This window comes from Lampetra fluviatilis, chromosome 1 (assembly GCF_964198595.1).
Source record: "Lampetra fluviatilis chromosome 1, kcLamFluv1.1, whole genome shotgun sequence".
Classification (NCBI taxonomy): Eukaryota; Metazoa; Chordata; class Hyperoartia; order Petromyzontiformes; family Petromyzontidae; genus Lampetra; species Lampetra fluviatilis.
The window spans coordinates 15224546-15247194 of NC_136275.1; the positions used below are offsets into that span (position 1 = coordinate 15224546).

The following is a 22649-nucleotide window of genomic DNA, read 5'->3' on the forward strand; positions in this document are numbered from 1 at the left end:
ATGTGGACTCGAGTCATGTGACTTGGACTCGAGTCAGACTCGAGTCATGAATTTGATGACTTGCAACTCGACTTGGACTTGCATAACAATGACTTTGTCCCACCTCTGGCAATCTGAAATGTTCTTCCTTCTGATATTAGGAAGCCATGAGATCGATGCACTTTGAAATCTGGATTAAAAACGAATTTCTTTAGAACTGCTGTTTGTGTTTAGCTTATACTCTTAGGTCAAGTCACGTAGGTAAAAGAATAATAAATAAAATAATAATAAATGAAAATAACTAAATTAAATCACGACGTTTCGGAGGCAACACAAGTCTCCGTCTTCAGGTGGGACCGTCACAGCTAAATTTACTGTATCTAGTGAAGAGAAATCCAAGAGACAAGATCTTAAATACAAGTTAAGGGGAGGGGGGAGGGGCTTATCTAAATGTGGCAGTTAGGGACTGGGAGGGTGGGGGGGCAGGGCTAGAAGGGAAGGGACAAGTGGAGAACCTTAACCGGGGTTATGGCCGATGTTGGCTGCCACATCCAAAATAGCAGCACTATGAAACGCTGGGGATGTCCACACTCGGTAAAATAGACTAGTACCTGTCAAATAAGATGGTACAAATATGCGTAGTTACATTTTTTTACATGGTTAATAACATCTTTCCAATGATTGCTCAATAGCTTGTTGTGCTTCCCCCGCACCTCCGATTAGCACGGTTGGCTACATACGGTGCGGGAGAAGTTCAACATACATACATTTGTAATAAGAGCCTATGTCAGATTCACGTGGTGATCGGCTTGGCCGGTCCCGCTTTACAGCCAATGGGGGAAGAGCCTGGGAGCATGGCCCCGGCGTGATCACGGGATGTCAGCTAGGTGATTGGTTTCGGTGGTCTTGGCCTCAGCCAATTGGAAGACAAGTCAGGGGCGTGGTCCCGGGAGTTGATGGGGGATCTGGAACATTCGGCGCAGGCTATTGAGGATTGGCTGGCGGGTACCACGTGACCCAGGCATTAAATAAGGGGAGAGAGGAGAGACACGGGGTCAGACACGGAACTAAGAGAAGGAGAGGTCACGCGCGAGTGGGGCTCTGGGTGCCACGTGGTGGTGGGTCTCTGGTGACTGTCTGCCCGCTTCCCGTTGCCTGCCAGCAACGGGGAGTGTTTGTGAACTGCAAAAGAAGTGAAATAAAAGGACCGATTCTACAAGCCGTCTCCAGCGTGTTATTACATTGGTGTCAGAAGTTCTTCCGGGACCGTTTGGACGATCTTCAAGATGTCCAAGCACCTCAGGAAGAAGAAACCACCCGACCCTCCATTGGAGGAAGTTGTGGAGATGGACGACGACGATCTGCTGGGAGCTACGGCTCCTCTACCTCCGACGGCCGCTCTCCTCGACGCCGCTCATCGCCCAAGGGAGGAAGAGGCAACCACCTCAAGGGCGGACGAAGGATGGCGGCTGATGGCGGAGCAGATCGAGTCACTCCGCGCGATTCTGCTCAATCTGGTGACGGCGGTCGCGTCCTCTGCGGGCCTGGGTCGGCCGCCTGCGGCTCAGCTCGATGCCGAGGACCAGGATCTTCGGCGGGAAACGACGTCCGCCATTGCTCCTGCCACGCGGGGGGAGGCCTCCATCTTGGGCGGGGCGGCGGCGACGGAGCCTTTCGACGCCATCTTACGCGAGGCTGCTACCACGCGGCCGCCATTTTGTCGGAGACACGCAGAACGCGGGAATCGCAAGTGGAGACGCCCGTGGCGTCTGCCTGCCACCGTGGACATCGGCTTCCACAGATTAAGGAATTTATCGCCGGGGGCGATTGGAGTGCTTTTACGTGGCGCTTTGAGTCGGCCTTCAGATCCATGCGATGGACGGAGGCGGAGGCGCTGGCAGTACTGCCCACGCTGCTGGACGATGTTTCACTGGCGGTCTTCCGATCCGTCCCGGCGTCCAAGAAGAAGACGCTTCGTGATGCTTTCGCAGAAATGGCGGAGTTTTACGACCCGCCGACGGCGGCCACAAGGAAATTTATGTCGCGTTGTCGAGGATCGGAGGAGTCGCCCTTGGCTTACCGGGGGGCGCTGGTGGCGTTGGCATGGCTGCTTACCCCGACGCGACAGCGGATCACCTCGATCCTCTCATCATTTCCCGTATGCTGGAGCTGTCTCAGGAACTCAACATATCGCTGCCGGTATGCGGCCACGAACCGCTTACATCGCGATGGGTGGCGCGCTGCTTGGACGCTAAATTTAACATCAAGCGCTGGGATCAGATGGCGGTATGGACGGGTAAACCCGAAATCGACGGCCCACCTTTAGGGTGGTCTCCACGACGGGTTGTCCATTGCTCCGACGACTCCGGCGACGACGAGATGGTGGCTGCTGTTCCACACTGCATCCCGAGACGACGGCTGAACGACCGGAGTGGTGACTACGCAAACCGACCATGTGCGGGGGCCGGGTCGACCGACCGCCGGCCGACGATGGCCACGTGCTTCAAGTGTGGCCGACGAGGCCATTTTGCCCGCGACTGCCGCTGCCGACCTCTGCCTTCGCCGCTTCCGCCGAGTGGGCCTCCATCTCCTCCACCGGACGCGGAGCCGCGACACCCTCGGGCGAGTCGGCGCAAATCGGACACCCGGCAGGTCGTGTCACATCATTCATCCCCTCGCACACATAGTTGCACTTCCAATGATATTTGTGATTCTTCGGTGTTATTACCACGCTCTACTACACAATGGAAAAAATTGGCTCGTAGGGTTGTGGCTGCGGCGTCGGGTTCGTCGACGGTACGGGGTACCATCGACGGCATCGACGTCCGGATTTTGGTGGACACTGGCGCGTCTGCCACCATCATTTGAGATGTTATTTTTCACCTTTTGTCTATTCCCACGTCGCGAATCCGCAGGGTTAATGACGCATGTGTAGCAGCGAACGGAGGTAGCATGGGTATTTTCGGTCAAGTTGATGTGCGAATTGCTATTGGTAATATTACCGCCGAAGGATCGGTGTTGATCTCTCGCTCACTGGCCGTCCCATGCCTATTAGGCACTGACTTCTTGCGCCGCATGCCACTTAAGATACTGGTCGATCAAAATTGTTTAGAAATGCCGGGGGGTCGTAGGATGTTGTTCCTGCCTTCCCTGCGGGCCCGTTCGCCACCGGGTAACGCTGTTAATGCCATGGTTGCTGCCACAGTAGCAGTTCCATCGGGCTCACAAATGCTTATCCCGCTGCGTTACCGTAAGCCCCTTCAGGTTAAGGATGGTACGATGGGTGTGTTATTATCCCCGTCGAATTCGGTGTCTAAATCTTTTTCCTTGGTGGAGGCCCAAACGATCGTACGGCCAGGTCAGGCCCCGTTCATACAGGTGTTGAATGGGGGGCCAGACCGGGTCGTTATCCCGGCTGGATCGGTATTGGCTCACGCCACTACCGATTTCGCCACTTTTGACGGAAAACCGCATATTAAAACACGGTGTGTGTTTTAATATGCGATCGTTCACAGGAACGGTGGATCGCGGACTTGTGCGGAGAAAATTCATTTTATCGAACGCGCAGAGGTCCGCTTTGCATTCGTTGATAGTACAGTATGCTGACGTTTTCAGTAAAAATGATTTGGATCTCGGCCGCACGTCGCTTTTGTCGCACCATATTGACACCGGTGCGACACCTCCGATTTGTATGCATCCGCATCGCATGAGCCCTGCAGAAGGGGAACACGTGCGCGGCGCGGTAGATGGGATGTTGGCGGCGGATATTATTTCGCCGTCCAACAGTCCGTGGGGCGCGCCGGTGGTACTGGTTAAGAAAAAGGATGGTGGGACGAGATTTTGCATCGATTTACACCGGTTGAATAAGATATCCGTGGCGGACGCATACCCTTTACCACGATTGGATGACTCATTGGACGCTTTGTCAGGGGCAAAATTCTTCTCCAACCTCGATCTGTCCTCGGAGTTTTGGCAGCTCCCCCTCGATGACGCGTCCAAACCCAAGACGGCATTCCGCACACCACAAGGCCTCTTTGAGTTTAACCGCTTACCCATGGGCTTGAATGCGGCTCCGGCGACGTTCCAACGCCTGATGGAACTGGTACTGGAGGGACTACAGTGGGAGACATGCCTCATATATTTAGACGATATTATCATTTTTAGCCGCACGTTCGAGGAACACCTCCAACGCCTGGAGACCGTCTTTCAGCGGATGCGCTCGGCTGACCTAAAGTTTAAACCAAAGAAATGCCACCTTTTGCAACACTCCGTCCGTTACTTGGGTCATATTGTCAGTTCCGAAGGCATGTCCACTGACCCTCAGAAAACGCGATGTGTCCGAGAGTGGCCTACACCCACTTCGGTGGGCAACGTTCGGCGCTTTATAGGCTTTGCGTCCTACTATCGCCGATTTGTTAAGAACTTTGCCACGCTGGCTAAACCACTGCATATTCTGACGGGCAAAAATCAAAGGTTTAAATGGGGTCCGGAGGAGGAACGCTCTTTTCACTCGCTCCGGGAACACCTCGCCACGGTGCCTATGCTCGACTACCCAGACTTTTCCCAGCCGTTCATCCTTGACACGGATGCTAGCGATATCGGCATCGGGGACGTTTTATCGCAACGTAAAGATGGGGTTGAATGAGTGGTTGCATACGGCAGTAGAGTTCTGTCCCCGGCAGAAACACGATATTGCGTGATGAGGCGGGAACTTTTGGCGATCGTGCATTTTGTTCACCTGTACCGGCCGTACCTGTATGGAAGGAAATTCCTCGTTCACACTGATCACGCGGCTTTGCAATACTCGTTGAAATTGGACCAACCTTCAGGCCAATTGGCACGGTGGTTGGAATCGTTACAGGAATTTTCCTTCGATATCACGTACCGCAAGGGTGCTCGCCAAGCCAACGCGGATGCGCTCTCCCGGTTACCACCCATTCCCCCGTGCACTTGTCTGACGGGTAAGCATCGCTGCGGGGCGCCGCTTACCTCGCCCTGTCCGGTTATGGGGGCGATGTCGAACGAGGACGGCCAGGATGTACCAGTGGATACTGATGATACTCTGCGGCTGCCGCACTCAGTTTGGCTGCGTGAGCAGGAGGCCGATGCCTCTCTGGCTCCGCTGCGGAAATTGATCGGGAAACCGAGAGCTCATTTGGCAGGATGGAAGTGGCGGATGTTCCGGGGCCAGGCGGGACTATTAATGTGTACCGATGGATTGTCTGACCGACCACGCCTGGTCGTGCCTACATCCCTTCGCCATGATCTGCTTCGCGCTCTGCACGCTGACAAATTAATGCACCTCGGCGTGCAAAAGACTTTGGCCGCAATGCAGAAAGATTTCTGTTGGCCCGGCATGACGGCCGACGTCAACGACTTTGTCCGGTCATGCCATGATTGCGCGAAGAGGAAACCGCCCCGGACACATTATGTGCCGCCATTACGTTCCATTGAGGTGACCCGTATAAACGAATTAGTTGCTCTGGATATCCTCGGGCCGTTTCCTCCGTCCGCTAGGGGCAACAAATACCTTCTGGTCGGGGTAAAATATTTTTCTCGATGGCCTATGGCCTGGCCTCTGCCTGACCAGAAGTCAGCGTCCATTACCGATGCTTTCGTGAATGGTTATGTCATGGATAAAGGAGCACCCGAGAGGCTGCTCACGGATCAGGGACGTAACTTCTCCTCCAAATTGCTCAAGGATGTTTGCGATGCGCTGGGCACAAAGAAAATTCGCACTTCCCCTTACCATCCGCAAACGGATGGCATGGTGGAACGATTTAACCACACCCTTTCGGCTATGCTTTGTCACACGGTCAGTGAAAAGCAGACCGATTGGGACTTGCACATACCGGGCGTCTTAGCGGCATACCACATGGTTCCGCACGCGTCCACGGGATATTCGCCATTTTTCTTGATGTATGGTCGTGAGAACGTACCCCCCATTGATGTACAACTGGGTATGCCGAGGATACAGCCGTGCCTTTCTTTGCCTGATCACGTACGGGACTCGCTTGAATGAGTTACAGAGGCGCGAGAAGCCGCCAGGTGTGCGACGGCCCGTACGCAGGCAAGGAACGAGAGGTGTGCACGTCGATCGCGTACCCACATGCCCTGGTCGGTGGGCGATCAGGCATGGCTCCACTGCCCTCAGGTGCCGGTGAGCATATCCCCTAAATTGCACAGGCCTTGGCGAGGACCTATCACGTTGGTGGACATTCGGAATCCACAGAGTGTTCGCGTCCAATACGGAAAACGTCGGTGGTACGTCCATTCGTCGCGACTCAAACCCTACGTTGACCCATGTACCGACACCTCATCTCCACTTGTTGACCTGCCGGGGTCCGTTGTGCCGAATATGCCGCTTGCCTCGCCCGTTGATCCCCAGCGGGACTGTGTTGTGCCACCCGCAGATGAACAGGTTTTGAGGGCTGCTGAGACCCCCGCCGTTCCTCCTCCAATGGGACCTGACCTGGACACGACCGAAATCGGAAATCCTCCTTCTTCTTCTTCTTCACGCCAACCACCTCCTGTTGATCCGGCGGCAAGGCGACCGTGCGCAGGAAGCAGAGAGGGTCCCGCGTCGCGTACGCGGTCGAAATCTCTTCCGTTTCGATAGCATTGATTGCCTTGCAGTCTCTTCCCTGTTGTTACCGCGCTGCAGGGGTGCCCTAATGTATGTCTGGTTATTCATGGGTGAATTTTGTTGTTGTTCAGGCGCATAGACGCCCATTTCGCCCTTCATGGTTAATGCGTCTTCGACGCCCTAATAAGCAATTTTATGGAATCGGCTTGTCACCCTTTTCCCAGCCGAGACGGCTGATTTTTTCACCGGGGGGGGGGGGGGGTGATGTAATAAGAGCCTATGTCAGATTCACGTGGTGATCGGCTTGACCGGTCCCGCTTTACAGCCAATGGGGGAAGAGCCTGGGAGCATGGCCCCGGCATGATCACGGGATGTCAGCTAGGTGATTGGTTTCGGTGGTCTTGGCCTCAGCCAATGGGAAGACAAGTCAGGGGCGTGGTCCCGGGAGTTGATGGGGGATCTGGAACATTCGGCGCAGGCTATTGAGGATTGGCTGGAGGGTACCACGTGACCCAGGCATTAAATAAGGGGAGAGAGGAGAGACACGGGGTCAGACACGGAACTAAGAGAGGGAGAGGCCACGCGCGAGTGGGGCTCTGGGTGCCACGTGGTGGTGGGTCTCTGGTGACTGCCCGCTTCCCGTTGCCTGCCAGCAACGGGGAGTGTTTGTGAACTGCAAAGGAAGTGAAATAAAAGGACCGATTCTACAGCCGTCTCCAGCGTGTTATTACACATTGGTGAACTGGGAATGGCTAGAGGATTCTGGGAGCAGATGCCACGGACAGTGATCTGTATGTGCAATGCCTTCGCGTGACAAAGCAGGTTTCTTAGGGAGAATACGTCAGGCCTCATGTACTTACCTTGCTTAACGAAGCAGCCAAGCCGTAATTATGCACTCACTCACCTGTCGCCTGGCACTCTGCGCGTATTGTAGCACAAATGAATTGCATACTCAAAGGATAGTGTGCATGGCTTAGGGATGAGGGGGGGAGGAAGTATCCTGCCACTGTGTTAGGGATGGGAGAAGGGTTGAGTGGGGGCTATTTGTCCTGTTTTCCCACAGCCCCTCACCCGCATTACGGTCGTCAGTCACCTGCCAAACAAGCTCACTGGCATGGGATTTAAGAGATTCCCATGAGCCCACAAGCCCACTGTTCATTTGTTATGGCGAGCTGTGTTTACAGTTACACTTTGACTTAACGTGAACTAAGTTTGTGAATGAGGGATATTGTAAGACAATATTTCATGCAACCTTACACCACCCAACCCGCCCCTGCTCCACCTCACACTGAGAAGAGCTCTTGACCTGTGGATTAGAGCACGGGAAGGGTAGGATTGGGAGGACATTGTGCTGGCACAGTGTGAAGGTGGCGGTTTGCAGGTGGTTGACTGAGCGAGAGAGTGGGGCTCTGGTGCAACATTGATCATCCCGCTCATCGATCAGTCGCGTTTGCATAGTGTTGCACCGCACTTGGGAATATCATGCGATGATACACACCGGCTGCTTTGCACATCTTGCTAATTCCGAACCCTCACCGCTGCTCCCCACCACCTCGTGAGACTTTGCCAATGCCGTCGAGTGTCCCCTTGCTGTGGCGGGGCTATAAGCCAGCAGTGATGGATGTTATGGATTCCACACGTTGCCCGCTGTAACCTTGAATGCGAGCGACGCCACATCCCCAGCTCAAGCCCCGACCCATGCCCCAGCTGTGCCATGAACCGCCACCTCCCCCACCAACACACCGTGAAAACGCTGCAGTCACCACTCCACAAGGAAACTTGTTATCTCAGCAAATATCACTTCGCAACTCATGAAAGTGATAATTAATTAAATGATTGCATGCCCTGACAGGCGCAATGTGCTTACGTATTCTTGGAAGTGTTGTGTATTGTCTTTTGAATGGCAGCACGCCTTAATTTGAAATGCCACCCGACAACAGACGTGAGTGCTCAGAAGGTACGTGTGCATGAAAACAATAACTCGGTTTGGCTGCTGTAATAGATGGCAAGACAAAAATTTGGCAGGTGCAGACATTATATTTCATTGTGAATATCAAGTGGGCACTCTTATGCGATGCTTAAGATGAAAAGGGCAAATGTAAAGGTTTGGTTTCAGTAAAAGGAAACAATTACTTTATCAAAAAATATATATATTTTAAGTGTGTTGGATTGAAAGTGGCAGTTGTTGCTGATGTATGGGTGAGGGAAAGCGACGGTAGTTAGCGTCATTGCCAATTGTTATTTATCCAGGAATTCTTAACTGGGTCCCAAAACATTTTTTCAGGAGGGTCCTGCTGTAAGACGTTTAGTTAATACCACTAAGTAGTGTTTTGTATGTAGCATGGATTTGGTGAAAACCCACGTTTAGGAGTGGTAATAAATTACATGACAATTAATCAAATAATATCTACTTTGAACAGAATTTGATGATATCCAGTGGTTTATTTGGGGAGATAAAGCTGTCTCCTCTTGCATTTTTTAATATATTTTGAATGGTTAATATAAACCTAGTATAACAGTGGTATAATATAAACATGTGTCTTGTAATTGAGCACAATTGGTGTGGATGATATATAAATAGTGGAGCAGATGGCATATGTGATTTTGAGTTTTTTAAGCTGCTTCTCTGTTTTGGAGCTCCGGCTCTCCTAACTGGAGTAATATTATGTAGGTAGCCTAATGGAAGATAGGTCAGATTTGCACGTAATTTTTATTTCTCCAGAACTATTTTCTTCTCAACAATGTTTATTGTCGAAACAATTACAAGTATTGTAGGGTAAAGCTCTACTACACAGCCTAGATGCTCAGCAAACAGGTGAACTTTAGATAAAATGGTTTTGAGATGAAAGTGGTGCAAATATAATCATACGTGCTTTGATCATGCACAGGTGTGTTTTTTTTATTCATCACGTTGAGGCTGGAAATTTTCGCTCATTTTCTAAACGTGGCTGCTTATAAAAACTATTAAAAAATATTTTAATTAGAATTCCAGATCAAACATCTCAGATCTCATCAGCGAGCAACTGTAATGCTACTGAATTTACAAGTTCACCTGCTGTGCACATATGCAGGTGTGTGTCAGTTCCTGGTGATTGGTGCTCCTGTCTCAGGTGCAAGGTCTTATCAAGAGGGCCACGTGTGTGTTTCTGGTGCTGCATAAAAATTGATTTAAATCACTATGATTAAAAACGTGTAATGCTAATTGGGGGATACAGTACCATGTTTTAATTAATAACCAAATTACTGCCTCGTGCACATCTAAATTTATGCACTTTCAAGACATCATCAACATCTGGTTGGCCATGATGCTATGTTCTCAGTTATCCATGCCATGTCGTAAACCACATGCAATGAGTTAACACCTCCAGTGGCTTTTATAGTTACAAGAATATGGTTACTTATTAGAGTCTCCGCTTTTCATGGAGGATGTTAAAGTTATAATAAACCACAGACAACACTTGGATTTGGCCATGATATGTGATCATGATTTAAAATGTTTAACTTGAACTAGGCAGCAATAAGTAAGATCTTAAATGTGTGCTTGTCTATGATGCTCATTCGTGTACTGTACTAGAATCCTGACAACGCAAGTTTAATTCCTGGCCACATAGCACGACATTAGCGTGAATTGAAGACTGAACCAAGCCTAGGTTTCCCTGAGGTTGATGCAGCCTAAACATTGGTACCTGGTATGATATGGCCATGAACATGGAGGTCATTAAATTGGTAGCCAAAGGTGAACCATGCATGGATAATGTGGGGCACAATACCACTTTATGATTATGATAAAATAACAAGTGCTCGATAACAACATTCATGCCCCTAGTCTGTGCATCCGGTTACCGTATTTTCCCGCATATAACCCGCAGACGCATATACCCCGCAAAAATTGCGTTTTGTATAAAACAAATTTCAGATAGCCCGCACCTCCATATACCCCGCATGCATTCATATCTTTAACGTCGTTACCACAGCTTAATTCCATCATATTAATACGAAGTTTACATTTATAATACATTCCACTATCAATTGTTAACATTAAAATCATAACGTGCACAAAGAAAACAAACTAACCGGAAACGAGTGAACTTAAAACAGTAAATAAGTAACAAAAGTAAATATCTAATAAATAATTAACACATAACTGGTAGATAAGTAAGTAAGTTAAGGCACTGGTAGATTGCGCACTGCGCAGATAATAGCGGCACTACGGTATCGTCGTTGCCTCGCCCCACCATCTCTCCCTCCGTCCCAGCTCTCCCGTCGCCACCGCAGATCTTGCTTTGCCCCACCCCCCAACCCCCCACCTCTCTCTCCCCACCTCTCTACCTCTCTCTCGTCCCAGCTCTCCCGTCACCAGTAAACAAAGTGCGCCCACTTTCGAACATTGTCGTTTTATTGTATAAACAATTCGAATAATTAAAAACGTGATAACATGTGCAATTTTAGTGTAAGTGGTTTATTCAGCAGTGCTTTAGTGAAAGGTAAGTGTTGCATAGTGGATAGTCCTACCATAATTTTTTTTAAACACATTCCTGCGGTTGGAGCTGGTAGGAACGTTGGGTTGCTCGGTCAATGGCCAGGGTCAACGGCGGCGTGGTGTGTTCCGCAAATATGGCCGAGTGTGAGGGCGGGCACATTCTGGCGTGAGTAGGTTAAACATTGAGTTTTATAAGGGCACCACGGGGTGACCAGCCCCACCCTCCCCACCCAGCCCCTCCCCACCCTCCCCACCCAGCCCCTCCCCACCCTCCTCTCCCAGCCCCACCCTCCCCACCCAGCCCCTCCCCACCCTCCTCTCCCAGCCCCACCCTCCCCACCCAGCCCCATCCCTCCCATTTTTGGATGCACGACGGATGGACGGACACAATAATCCCCTGTGGGCTGGGGTAACCAGGAGGTTCCTACCAGTACGAGTTATGACATGTCACACGTGTAAAATATTTTGGGATAGCCCGCACCTCCATATACTCCGCAGGGTCTTGTTTTGTTTGTAAAAAGTGGTATACCCCGCGGGTTATATGCGGGAAAATAGGTAAATGAAAGAGTTTGCATCATCGTCTTGTTGTTGTGTGGCTCACAGGCCCATGGGGGCAGTGCGTGGCAAGACAGTGCGGGGCGCACGGGGTGCAGGGTCGTGCCGTGTGGTGCGTACATCCCACGGGCCGCGCCATCGTCTCCTCTTCGACTGCTGCCACCACCACCACTCTCAACACCGCAACGTGCGACCCATCCACACGGCCCCCCCACAGACGCAGCTGTGTTCGCACGTGCACAGAGCGGCTTTGGCACGACACGTCCCTGCCATGGGACACGGATACGACTGGCAGCACGGGCGAGCCAGGCGAATGTCGCCCCTTGCAGCAGCAGCAAGAGCTGCCGGCCTTTTCTGCTGGAGAGTGTGACCCTGCTGCTGAGCCCCCTGGCTGCGGCCCAGCACCGGGAACGAGCTCAGGCGCCCAGGACGGCGGCCCCCCGGGCAGTGCGTGTGATGCACGGCACGGCGGAAATTCCGGCGGTGCTGGCGGTGGCGAAGGTGCCGGCGGCAGATTACAGGATTCGTGCATCGTGAGCGGCTGGTCTAAATGGGGGGCCTGCGGCGGCAGCGGCGGCGCAGGGTCGGCGTGTGGCCCCGGCGGGACACGCTTGCGTGTCCGTCGCGTGTTGTTTCCGCCGTCGCATGGAGGTGCCGCGTGTGTGGAGCTGTCGGAATCACAGGCATGCACCGTGCCGGCCCCATGCCCTACTTCGGCACCGGGGGACGCTTTTTCCAACAGCCAGTATGAGCTTATTATGTATACACACAATCATTTGTTGTGCGCACGCTTTAATGTGGTTATTTTTGTTGTTGTTCGTGCGCGCGTGTGTCATACACACCCTTGACTACAAAGGCCACTGTCGTCGTGCTTTGACTGGCTTTTCTTGATGTGTTTTGAGTGTCAATGCCGTGGTGTGTTTCTTGTGCATTTCTGTGGTAAATGTTTCCTTTCTTAGATGCACAGGTGAATATCTCATGAAATAATGGTATCACACTCTTGGCATCTATTTAAATAGCAATATTTATTTAGGTAAATTATTACATTAATATGTCAGACAGTTACAATTTCCTATACATAAATGTAGCAAAAAGGTAAAATTCTTAGCTTCTACCACGTGGATATAATATGCATCTCAATGCTTATTTATGTCTCGATAAGCCTAGGGCCTATTGTCAAACTGCAATCTCAGTCTTAATTGAAAGTCATTGTCTGCTTTGCATACCTCTCTAAATTACAAATGGCTACCTCTAATACCGATTAAATTACATGCATATGCTAAGGACCTGTATGTGCATCCAATAATTTAAGCAATGGATATTTGTCATCCTTAGGTTTCATTGGAATACTTGATAATTTAAGAGCCAAACTGTCATTTAGGATGCTAACAGCTGTCAAAATAATAGGCATGTAAAATGCACGATATTTAATTAAAATAGATTCTTAATTAAAATCGCATTTTAGGTATCTGTGTTCATGTTTTATCTCGGCTAATTGAGCAAACAACTCAAAAAATAAGATCGAAAAATAAGAATACAAATCAGGTACAGTAATACAATTTTCTAAATAAAAAGAGTTGATTCTGAAATTACATCCTGAACTCAAATGTGTCGATTTAACGAGATTTATATATTTACGCGATCTTACCCAAAATACCTCGATTATGGATCAAATTGCGATAATTCAACAAATATTTGTGGGGATAAACAATTACATTCTAAAGAAATATGGCACGTGGCAGTCTGATGAATTTCCAAATCAGCAGGAAAACCAGCTCATCCGACAGCCTGTATGCCAAAGATATGTTTGCTTTTTAACTCTTGGAGAGTTTTGCATTTGTATTCACTAGGTCATATATACATTACAGTATAAGGTACCATACATTTTAGTTCTGTCTAAACGCAATTGCATCTGTAGACGCTGCTCATCAGTTACCATACATATGTATAGTCTGTGTGCTTAAGAGGTGTACACAAAGCCTGTCTGGATAAGTAAAACAACCACAGGGTGTTTGTCTTTAAAATAAGCATTTATAGATTAAGGAAATATTCGTTAGTCATAGAACACAGCAAGAAATGTACGTAAAACAATAATCTGTTTCTTAATACACATTGTATTGATGTAATAATATCCGCATACCAGCCAAGAGTGAGCAAATTAAATCCCGTAAATGAAAAATTCTATGCATTATTCACATTGTAGTATTATGTATACAGTATGTATTCATGAACAACTCGTATTCTGTGTACATGTTACTGGTGAATAATTTAAATTGCGCACATATATGTGCCTATATGCATGTGTGTATGTATGTATACAAGTGTGTTAGTGTGCATGTACAAACCACATAGTGTGCACATCATAATACATGCACACGCGCACATGCACAAGCAGCCTGTGCGCATTCCACACACGTGTAAATTGTGGTCTCCACGTGCCTCCCGTCCAGGTACCGGCTGAGGGTGGGAGCCTGGACTGAGTGCCTTCCAGTGTCCGAGTCCAGGATAGCACGGCGCTCCGTGCCACAGGTGCGGTGGGCTTTGCAGGCATCGAGGAAGCGGTCGCAGAGGAGCTCGGCGTCGTGGTGGCCCGAGGAGGCCGGCGGGGAGCCCGACGAGGGGCAGGCGTGGGACGTGCGGCTTGGGGCTCACGCACGCGACCTGTCATGCTTGTCTCGCCTGGGAGAGCACGTTGATCTCGTGTGAGTAATCAATTTCATGAATTGCTTCAATTTATTTCATTTGGTATGCGTGCCAAGTGCAATGCTCTTACAGAGGTGCTGTTATTTCACATATGAGTATTGTCACTGGCGGAGCCAGTGGGGAGGGGGGGGGCAGTCCCAAATGATCCGATCGAAATCTCTAATTTCGATCGGATCATTGGGGTTTATTAGTAATAAATCGGCATTTTGCGACCCCCCACTGCCACTGCGTAGCATATTATTATGTGCCAGGGACTCTATGAGATGATAGGACAATAGTCTGAGTCCATAATTGGCAATAAGTAACAGCAAAGCAGTTATAAGTGACTCACAGAATTGTGCACAGTTGTGTATACAGTACACGACTTCCCTGAAAGGCATACCTTCAGCGAGCGCGATGCTGATCACACACAGTTCAAATTCGACCCTCGATCGATGGCTGTGCCATCGCCGCACACGCGTCGAATAAAAAGCAAGGGACAAGTCCTTACTTACTAACAACTCCTATCATTTTTCATTGCTGGAGGGGTTGCCCCCCCTACCTGAAAATCCTGGCTCTGCCATTGAGTATAGTCTACCAGTTGGAGAGGGGGGGTGATGTTACTCTGTGATTTTAAACCAATTTAGCAGTTTGTGAGTCATTTTTACATTTTGGACCGTGATGTCAGCACAAATGGCTTCCTCGTATTACAAACAATGCCACGGGACATTTTATATCACTGTCAAGAAAATAACGCGTGTTCATGGTTAACACCCACAGTATTAGCCATGACAAGCACTGGGTTCAAACGGCACACCTCTGTAGCATAACAGCAAATGTCCCATGTCACCGCCTTCTCATCCCCACCACAGCACGATTTGTTCTCTTTAAAGACTGTCTAGAAGTAGCGACACTGATTTATTGCTTGATACTGGTAGGAACCACCTGGTTCCACCAGCCCACAGGGGATTATTGTGTCCGTCCGTTCGTCGTGCATCCAAAAATGGGAGGGGTGGGGCTGGGTGGAGAGGGGCTGGATGGAGAGGGGCTGGGTGGGGAGGGTGGGGAGGGGCTGGGTGGGGAGGGGAGGGTGTGGAGGGGCTGGGTGGGGAGGGTGGGGCTGTGTGGGGGGTGGGAGGGGTGGGGCTGGGTGGGGAGGGGCTGGTCACCCCGTGGTGCACTTATAAAACTCAATGTTTAACCTACTCACGCCGGCTTGTGCCCGCCCTCACAGTCGTCCATATTTGCGGAATACACCACGCCGCTGCTGACCCTGGCCATTGACCGAGCAACCCAACGTTCCTACCAGCTCCCTCTGTAGGAATGTGTTTAATGAATGGATTGATTTCTCTTATTTAAACCAGGTGGGAGCTCAGTGAGTTCAGGTACATTTTGTAATGGTAAAAAAGAACAGAACTGTTTCGAACTACAGGACATTGAATGCAATTTAATGTATAGTCATTTAAAAACGTTGATGATATAAACATGTTTGACTAACAAATGACATCGATTATCATCCTCACCTATCATTGACCACGATAACAGGAGTGGTGTCAATAGAGACTTGTCATCATCATTGTCATCAATTATCCAGAATTTTTATCTCCGTTCTCTGAGAAAGATCACAGGCAATTAGAAGTCCAGTCCATGTCTCGGTCAGCGCCATCCATGTTACACGGTTTGGGTTGTGTTGAGGCTAGGCTAGGTGACTATGAGGAGTGCGAGGACAAACCTGTGAAGTGTGGACTTGTTAAATAAAGAAGGTGCCTCCTGGAAACCCTTGTCTCCGAATCACATAAAGTTATACCATGCAGACATATACTGTATGTATAAGGTTTGGTGTTTCCCTCCACATTTAAAACGTACGTTTAGAGTATTTGTCGGCTATACATTTCTACGTGATGAGCCACTTAATTTAGCTATCATTTGTGGCCAGGTCGCTTTTGAAAAAAAGCTATATAGCTCAGTGGGCCTTACCTGGTTAAATATAAAATAGTTTTGTTTATAATAAGGGGCCGTCCATAAATGACGTCACGCACCGGGGGGGGGGGGGGATCAGACACATGTGGCGATGTGTGCCGAGGAGGGGGGGGGTGAGAAATGTGACGTCACATCAAAATGCACAACTTTAAATAACTATAGAATTGTTATAACAACACAAATTTTCATTATTAACTATTTGATTATTTTAATTTATTAAGGTCACCTTTTATTCCATGAAGGAGCATTTTGCTTCTCCATGGGATAATGGAGAAGCATACATTTAGAATTTTTTTTTAATGATTGTTATTCAACATTTTGATTCTAATGATTCTACCAGGGCTTTTCATTCTGTGGAATGAATATATGATTGTTATAATTGTACTCTCCATTTTGCTTCGTTCTACTACAAAATTTAAAGTTTTTTTTTAATAGTTATAATTACTTTTAATATTTTATAATTTTAAGATAATTTCAATATAATATTCTGAACATCTGCAATTTTAGTTAAACATTGAATATTTTCCAGTGAATCTTATGCTAAATTTAAGCTTTCCAACGCCTCCTTTTAATGTGTTTTCTACTACAACATCATGATGCAGCGCCACATTAAATACGGACTCCAATGACAACAGTTTAAAGCGATTTGAAGCATGTTTTACTTTCAAAATGGAAATATGTTTTGGGGGGGGGGGGGGCAGAGCTTTGTGATGTCATATTTGAGGGGGGGTCTGATTTTTTGTGACGCCGTGTGACGAGGGGGGGAGGGGGGTCAAAAATCGTGCAAAATCGCGTGACGTCATTTATGGACGGCCCCTAAGTACTGTACATTTAAAGGAATATTTTATTATTTTGCTCCTACCATTTGAAACTCCTAAATGCCTCCTTGGTAAGATTTGCCAAACCATTGTCCAGCTTTAAATCACACATGTAAAACATCGGTTTTAAAAGCTTTTCATAACACTTAACTTTACATCAATGACTGTATAATTTTTAAAATATTTTAATTGATGTGTTTTATAGTAACTGCAGCATGTGGTTGTATTGTTCATAATCAACGATTTTTGGGTTTAGATCGCGTTATTTATAAATGTGTCGTAACCCTCCACCACCCGACACGGCCAATCAGTAAAAAAAGTGTCACGTTGACAAAAGACAAATAGTTCACTGCTTTAGTAATAATAACCCCCCCCTCAAATCTTTGCACCTGATGAGTTAATGAGTTAATGATGACGTCACCCTGCTGCTGCTCTATATAAGAACGGGAGACACAGCAGAGCCTCACCATTCTGGCGAATTGCCCGATGATGCTGGATGCAATTACCAGCGAAACGTCGTACTCAAATTGTAAATGTTGTGGTTTCACGCTTCAACACACCGATGGGCTAAAGCAGTGAACTATTTGTCTTTTGTCAACGTGACACTTTTTTTACTGATTGGCCGTGTCAGGTGGTGGAGGGTTACGACACATTTATAAATAACGCGATCTAAACCCAAAAATCGTTGATTATGAACAATATTGGTCGCGAAAGCCTACGTGTTAAAATGTGGTTGTATTGTAAAGTGCTTTGCGAGGTCTTAATCTTGAAAGGTGCTCGCCATATAAACTTATTGTTGTATGTAAATATATTGAACTTTTTTAGCACCATACGTAGCTAACCATGCTAATCAGAGGTGTGGGGAAGGACAACAAAAAAAACACAAAGCAATTCTAGAGAATTGAGTTTTCAATCTAGATTTAAAAGTGCATAGCTCCAGTGGATTCCTAATATCGGAAGGAAGAGCATTCCAGATTGCCGCAGAAGCGCATCTGAAATTGCGCGATGCGGTGACCGCCTTTGTTTGATGGCTAGCCAAAAGCCGCTACGAGGATGACTGGAGTTCGCCTGATGACTTATCCTCCTTGACGAGATCAGAAAGGTATTGTGGTTCATCGTTGTTGTATATGCGAATGCTTGCGATTATGTTAATGTGTGCAGTTATGATAACTAGGCTTAGTTTCGTTATCCAGAGTTGTATCAATCGGGATAAACGATTATCTTTGATTAAAGATTTATTGATTATCTTAGTGTATTTATATCATGTTAAGTCTCCAAATTCATATCTCATCGCAGGATACAGTTCTTATAAATAAGACAGTTTTGCATGGACTGGGAAAGAAGCACTCGAACACTTGGTGTTAAGCAATTTGAATTCTAAACAAACATATGACACTCTAATATGCAAAGGCAAAAGTATACGTCAATAGATTCATCGGCAAGATTATTCAATTAACGAAAATAAATGACTAAAACATTTCTTATTCATGTAACTCGACGGCAGCAACTGCTTTGCACGATCAGTTGATATTGAACGCACCACCTTGAAATGGCAACCCGTTTTGAAACACAAAGATAACTTTTTGAAAGTCTTATTCGTGTGCGTGTTGTGTGTGCGTTGTATTGTTCCCTTGATAATTAATATTTCAAGTAGAGGCAGGGCGCTGTGTCGGAGCTTGTGGGGTGGGGGAGGGGAGATACAACCAGTGGCCAGAGATTCCTTCTCGCTTGGGCATGGCCGCAGCGAGCCCGTCCTGCTTTCTCTCTCCACTGCTAAATTGAGCGGCGTTGGCACGATGTTCCTTGAAGAAACTTGGTTGCTTGGCGCTTGATGGCGCCCGGGGCTTGGTGCTGCTCGTGCACTCTCTCTCTCCACTGCTAGATGAGTGGCGTCGGCACGACGCTCGCCATCGTGGTGCGCGATGATTCCGTTGTCGGATAGCGCGCAGCTCCTCCACCGCTGGATGACGAGTCGGCATGATGCTCGCCGTCGTGGTGCGATGATTCCGTCGTCCACTGCTGGACGTCTTGTCTGTTCTCAGCGGGTGCTGGTCGGTGTCTGTGTATCAAACACACGGCGCATTCGATGGCGCTCTCCTCTTCCTCACTTGGTGGCAGCTCCAGGCTTCTCCACTGCTGGATGATTGTTGAGTCGGCACGATGCTCGCCTTCGGCGGTGCCCAATAGCGCTCGCAGCTCATCCGCAGGTCGTCAGTGCTGACACACTTTCTCGGTTGCTGGTCACGCTCTCTCCCTTGGCGTGCAGCTACCAGCTTCACGCGGGTACCCGGTGGCGCCTCTCCCGCCCTTCCTTCAGGTTTTCGCTGGTTCAGGTTCTCTCACGAGAATGATAGCTGGAATTTCGCAAGCTTCACTCGCACTTAACCACACCTCGCCACTTCGTTCTGCGAGAAGCGACACCTGCCATCAGTATTGGTGTTTGCTCCCTCACGACGCTCCGCCTGCCGGAGCACGGCTGAAACCCAGCCTCGACCCAGGTTGAACTCAGACTTCTGCGAATTTAACGACCCCTCCTCGTTCCATCTCTCCTCGAGGCACGACCCGCCCCAGCTCCCTTGCGAGCCCCGTCGCAACGCCGCATCGCAAGCAGAGTCACGAGACTGAGCACGACTCGAACCAGTCTGCCCTCAGACTGTCACTCTAACGACCCCTCGTCGTCCCATCTCTTCTCGAGGCACGACGCGCCCCAACTCCCTTGCGAGCCTCCTCCGCCACTCCGCGTTGCAAGCTGAGAGCAAGACTGAGCGCGACTCGAACCAGACTGCTCTGCGTGATGTGCGTTTGTGTTTAAAACTCAAAAACGTGAAAAAAAAATGAACGTCAGGGATGCCAGGCACAGACCCCCCCTCGCGACCCTTTGACCCCTTCTCCCCCTGGGTGGGTCACCCCGAGGCCAGACCCCCAATACGTATTCAGGCTGGTATGTGTTTGTGCCAAATCGCTTGGAAGACAAAGGTGGCCGAGGAGATTTATGCAATACATTTATGTGGTCCTGTGTGTTACATTTTTTCTTGATATTTCTTATGAGTTCCCTCGGTCTTAGTATATCGTGGTTATTATTCGGTCTATGTTTAATGAATATTCTTAATGATCCTTGTTACATCATTATTTTGAGGGCTTTGCCAAGTTTGGTTATGCGTTTGTCTCCAGGGATTGGTGTTTTATTCTGAGTTATATTTCGATGTCCTGAGGTTAAGTGTAACTAAGTTTCCACGTAAGCTTTCTTGACTGCTGGAATTCGTATTCTTTAGTTTTTGGTAAGGTCATGTAGATAGAAACATACAATACAAAATAATATATATGCGGTGAGTACGAGTAAAATAAGGGAATTACTAATACAAAGCCCCTATTGTAGGCTGCAGTCTTATACCGTTGGTTGATTCTTTTTGTTAAGTTTCCACTTTTACCGTTAAGGAAAACCGTTAAAGAAAACGCAACAGTTGTTTTTTTTCTGTTCTGCACGTTATCGGTGCATCTCCAGACCATCTTGGGAAGGTTAGGCCATTGACCTTTCATCTGACCTCTCTTTGCTCCGAAGTCTTGCCGTTTAATGGCCTTCCCCGTTTTACAGATTCCTGGTGTGCTTGTGAGGGGTTGTTTTCATTATTTAATTAAACAAAAAAAAAATTGGCCTAATTATTCTTAATATAAATTTTTTTAAAAGGGGCATAGATACAACAATCCGCCCTTTTAAAAATGATCAGTGGTCAATATGGCCACTGGCGATTTTTAAACAAAATGATTGCCCCTTTTTTTTCGTTAACCCATCAGCCGCCCTCGTGTTTCGGCGGTTATTCCTTACAACGCGCGCGTACGTATCACAAACTTAGCATGGTTACATTTGAAACAAGAAGAAAAATGTTAAACATCAATGCAACAAGTTACATCGGTTCTTATCCATCATAACTACTGAAAAAGAGAGAAGAAGAAAAAAAAATGTTATAAAATAATTTTTTTTATATTTAATAAAATTATTTTTTATTTTTAGTTCCTGGGAAGCGCTAGGTAGTGGTTTCGAACGCATTTATGCGTTATTTTCCTCCTGTTACCTCCTGGCCATATCTTTACCAAGTTATTATCATCTGGTTTGCCACTTTTGGTTTTATGTTGACATGCTGCTTTCCACGCACTGTCCTTCAGACTTGGTTCGTCTATAGCCTTTTCCTGTCCATTAACAATATTCTCATGGCCAGATATTTTAGAGTAACCTTTTACTCTTTCATGCAATCTCCCAACATCATTAACTTGGTTCATAGTGCTTATCGCTTTGATCTTTTGATCACGGTTTGCTGGTCCGTTTTTGTACTTTCTCATGTCACTCTTTCGCGTCGTGGGAGTGTGTGGTGTAAAATTGTGTTGCACATTATCAGAATTCGCGCACACAACCAACTTCTGCACTCCGTTATCAGTGGCACTTGCTCCCTCTGCGACAACATGCACATTTGCCGAGTCAGTGTGTCGATTCAATTCTGTGCCCCGTGGTGTCACCCCCTCCGTGTCCGTGAGGGTGCTGGATTTCGACACAACTCTCGATACGTTCTGGAAATTCGCCTCCTCAATTTCAGCATTCCGATCCACATTAATTTTTTTTCATTGGGATATTTTTCATTCAAATGCTGACTCCTGCACTCCTCAGGGCATGTCTCTGTGCTCCATCTCCCTGCACCACCATCGTGCGATCCTGCGACGTGCTGCACTGTTTTTCCTGTGCGCTCTGGTTTTTCTCTTTGTCTCTGCTGTCTGTTATCTACTGTCCGATCATACTTCACTGCAGTCATGTTTTTGCGTTCGATCGGCACATCATTTACGGGAGAAATGCTTGCGTTTTCTACCGCATCGTATGCATTTAATGTTTCCCGATTGTGGCGATATTTGCTCGCCCTGTCACTCGCAGCCTGCTTGCATTTTCCAGTGGGGCCGTGATCTGGCCTCAACTCAGCGGGTGGGGCGCGTATGGGCAGCTCGCTCTCAATTACTGTGGGTGGTTCATCACGTATTTGGGCCGCATTTTGTGTCTCAGTTAAGCCAGTTTGTTTTTCCGCATTATCTGTTTCTCTATCCCCTCCTGGTATAGCCGGTGGGGGAATTGGTCGGAATTGGACCGATTGTGTTTGACCTCCCATCCTGCGATTCTCATGAAGGTTTGTCTTTGTGCCTCCGCAGTCTGTGTGCCACCCTCCCTCTATATGGTTATCTCGCCATCGGGGTGTGTAATTTTGACCTTGCTTGTGTCATGGCATGGGGTGCTGATATGGTTCTGCTCTGGACCTCCACATCCTGCGATTCCTATGAATGTTTGGCCCCGTGCTCCAATCTGTGTGCCAATCTCTCTCTGTGTTATCTTGCCATATGTGCGTGCGTGTTCGCTCCTCTCTGTATTGTGGGGCAGCTTGGTGGTTTTTATTTCTCTATGAGAGGCTGGGTTCATTATCCCTATCCCTGTGTTCTGGATCCGAATTATGATTCTTAGCTTTGTATAACCATGCCATGTACGCCTTGCTCTCTATGCGGTGTAAGGAGGCTGTTTCTGGGTTCAAAACCATTCTCA

At 48.1% G+C, this 22649-nt stretch overlaps 1 protein-coding gene across 6 annotated transcripts in view; it reads left to right on the plus strand.

Annotated features, from left to right (window-relative positions):
- LOC144933004 (thrombospondin type-1 domain-containing protein 7A-like) overlaps positions 1 to 22649 on the plus strand; it is a 576967-nt gene that overhangs the window by 237835 nt on the left and 316483 nt on the right. For all 6 annotated transcript variants that reach the window (XM_078857465.1, XM_078857438.1, XM_078857456.1 and 3 more), the window contains 2 exons: positions 11649 to 12345; positions 14051 to 14302. In XM_078857465.1, the coding sequence (XP_078713591.1) occupies positions 11649 to 12345; positions 14051 to 14302 (949 nt within the window). The remainder of the gene's footprint in view (positions 1 to 11648; positions 12346 to 14050; positions 14303 to 22649) is intronic.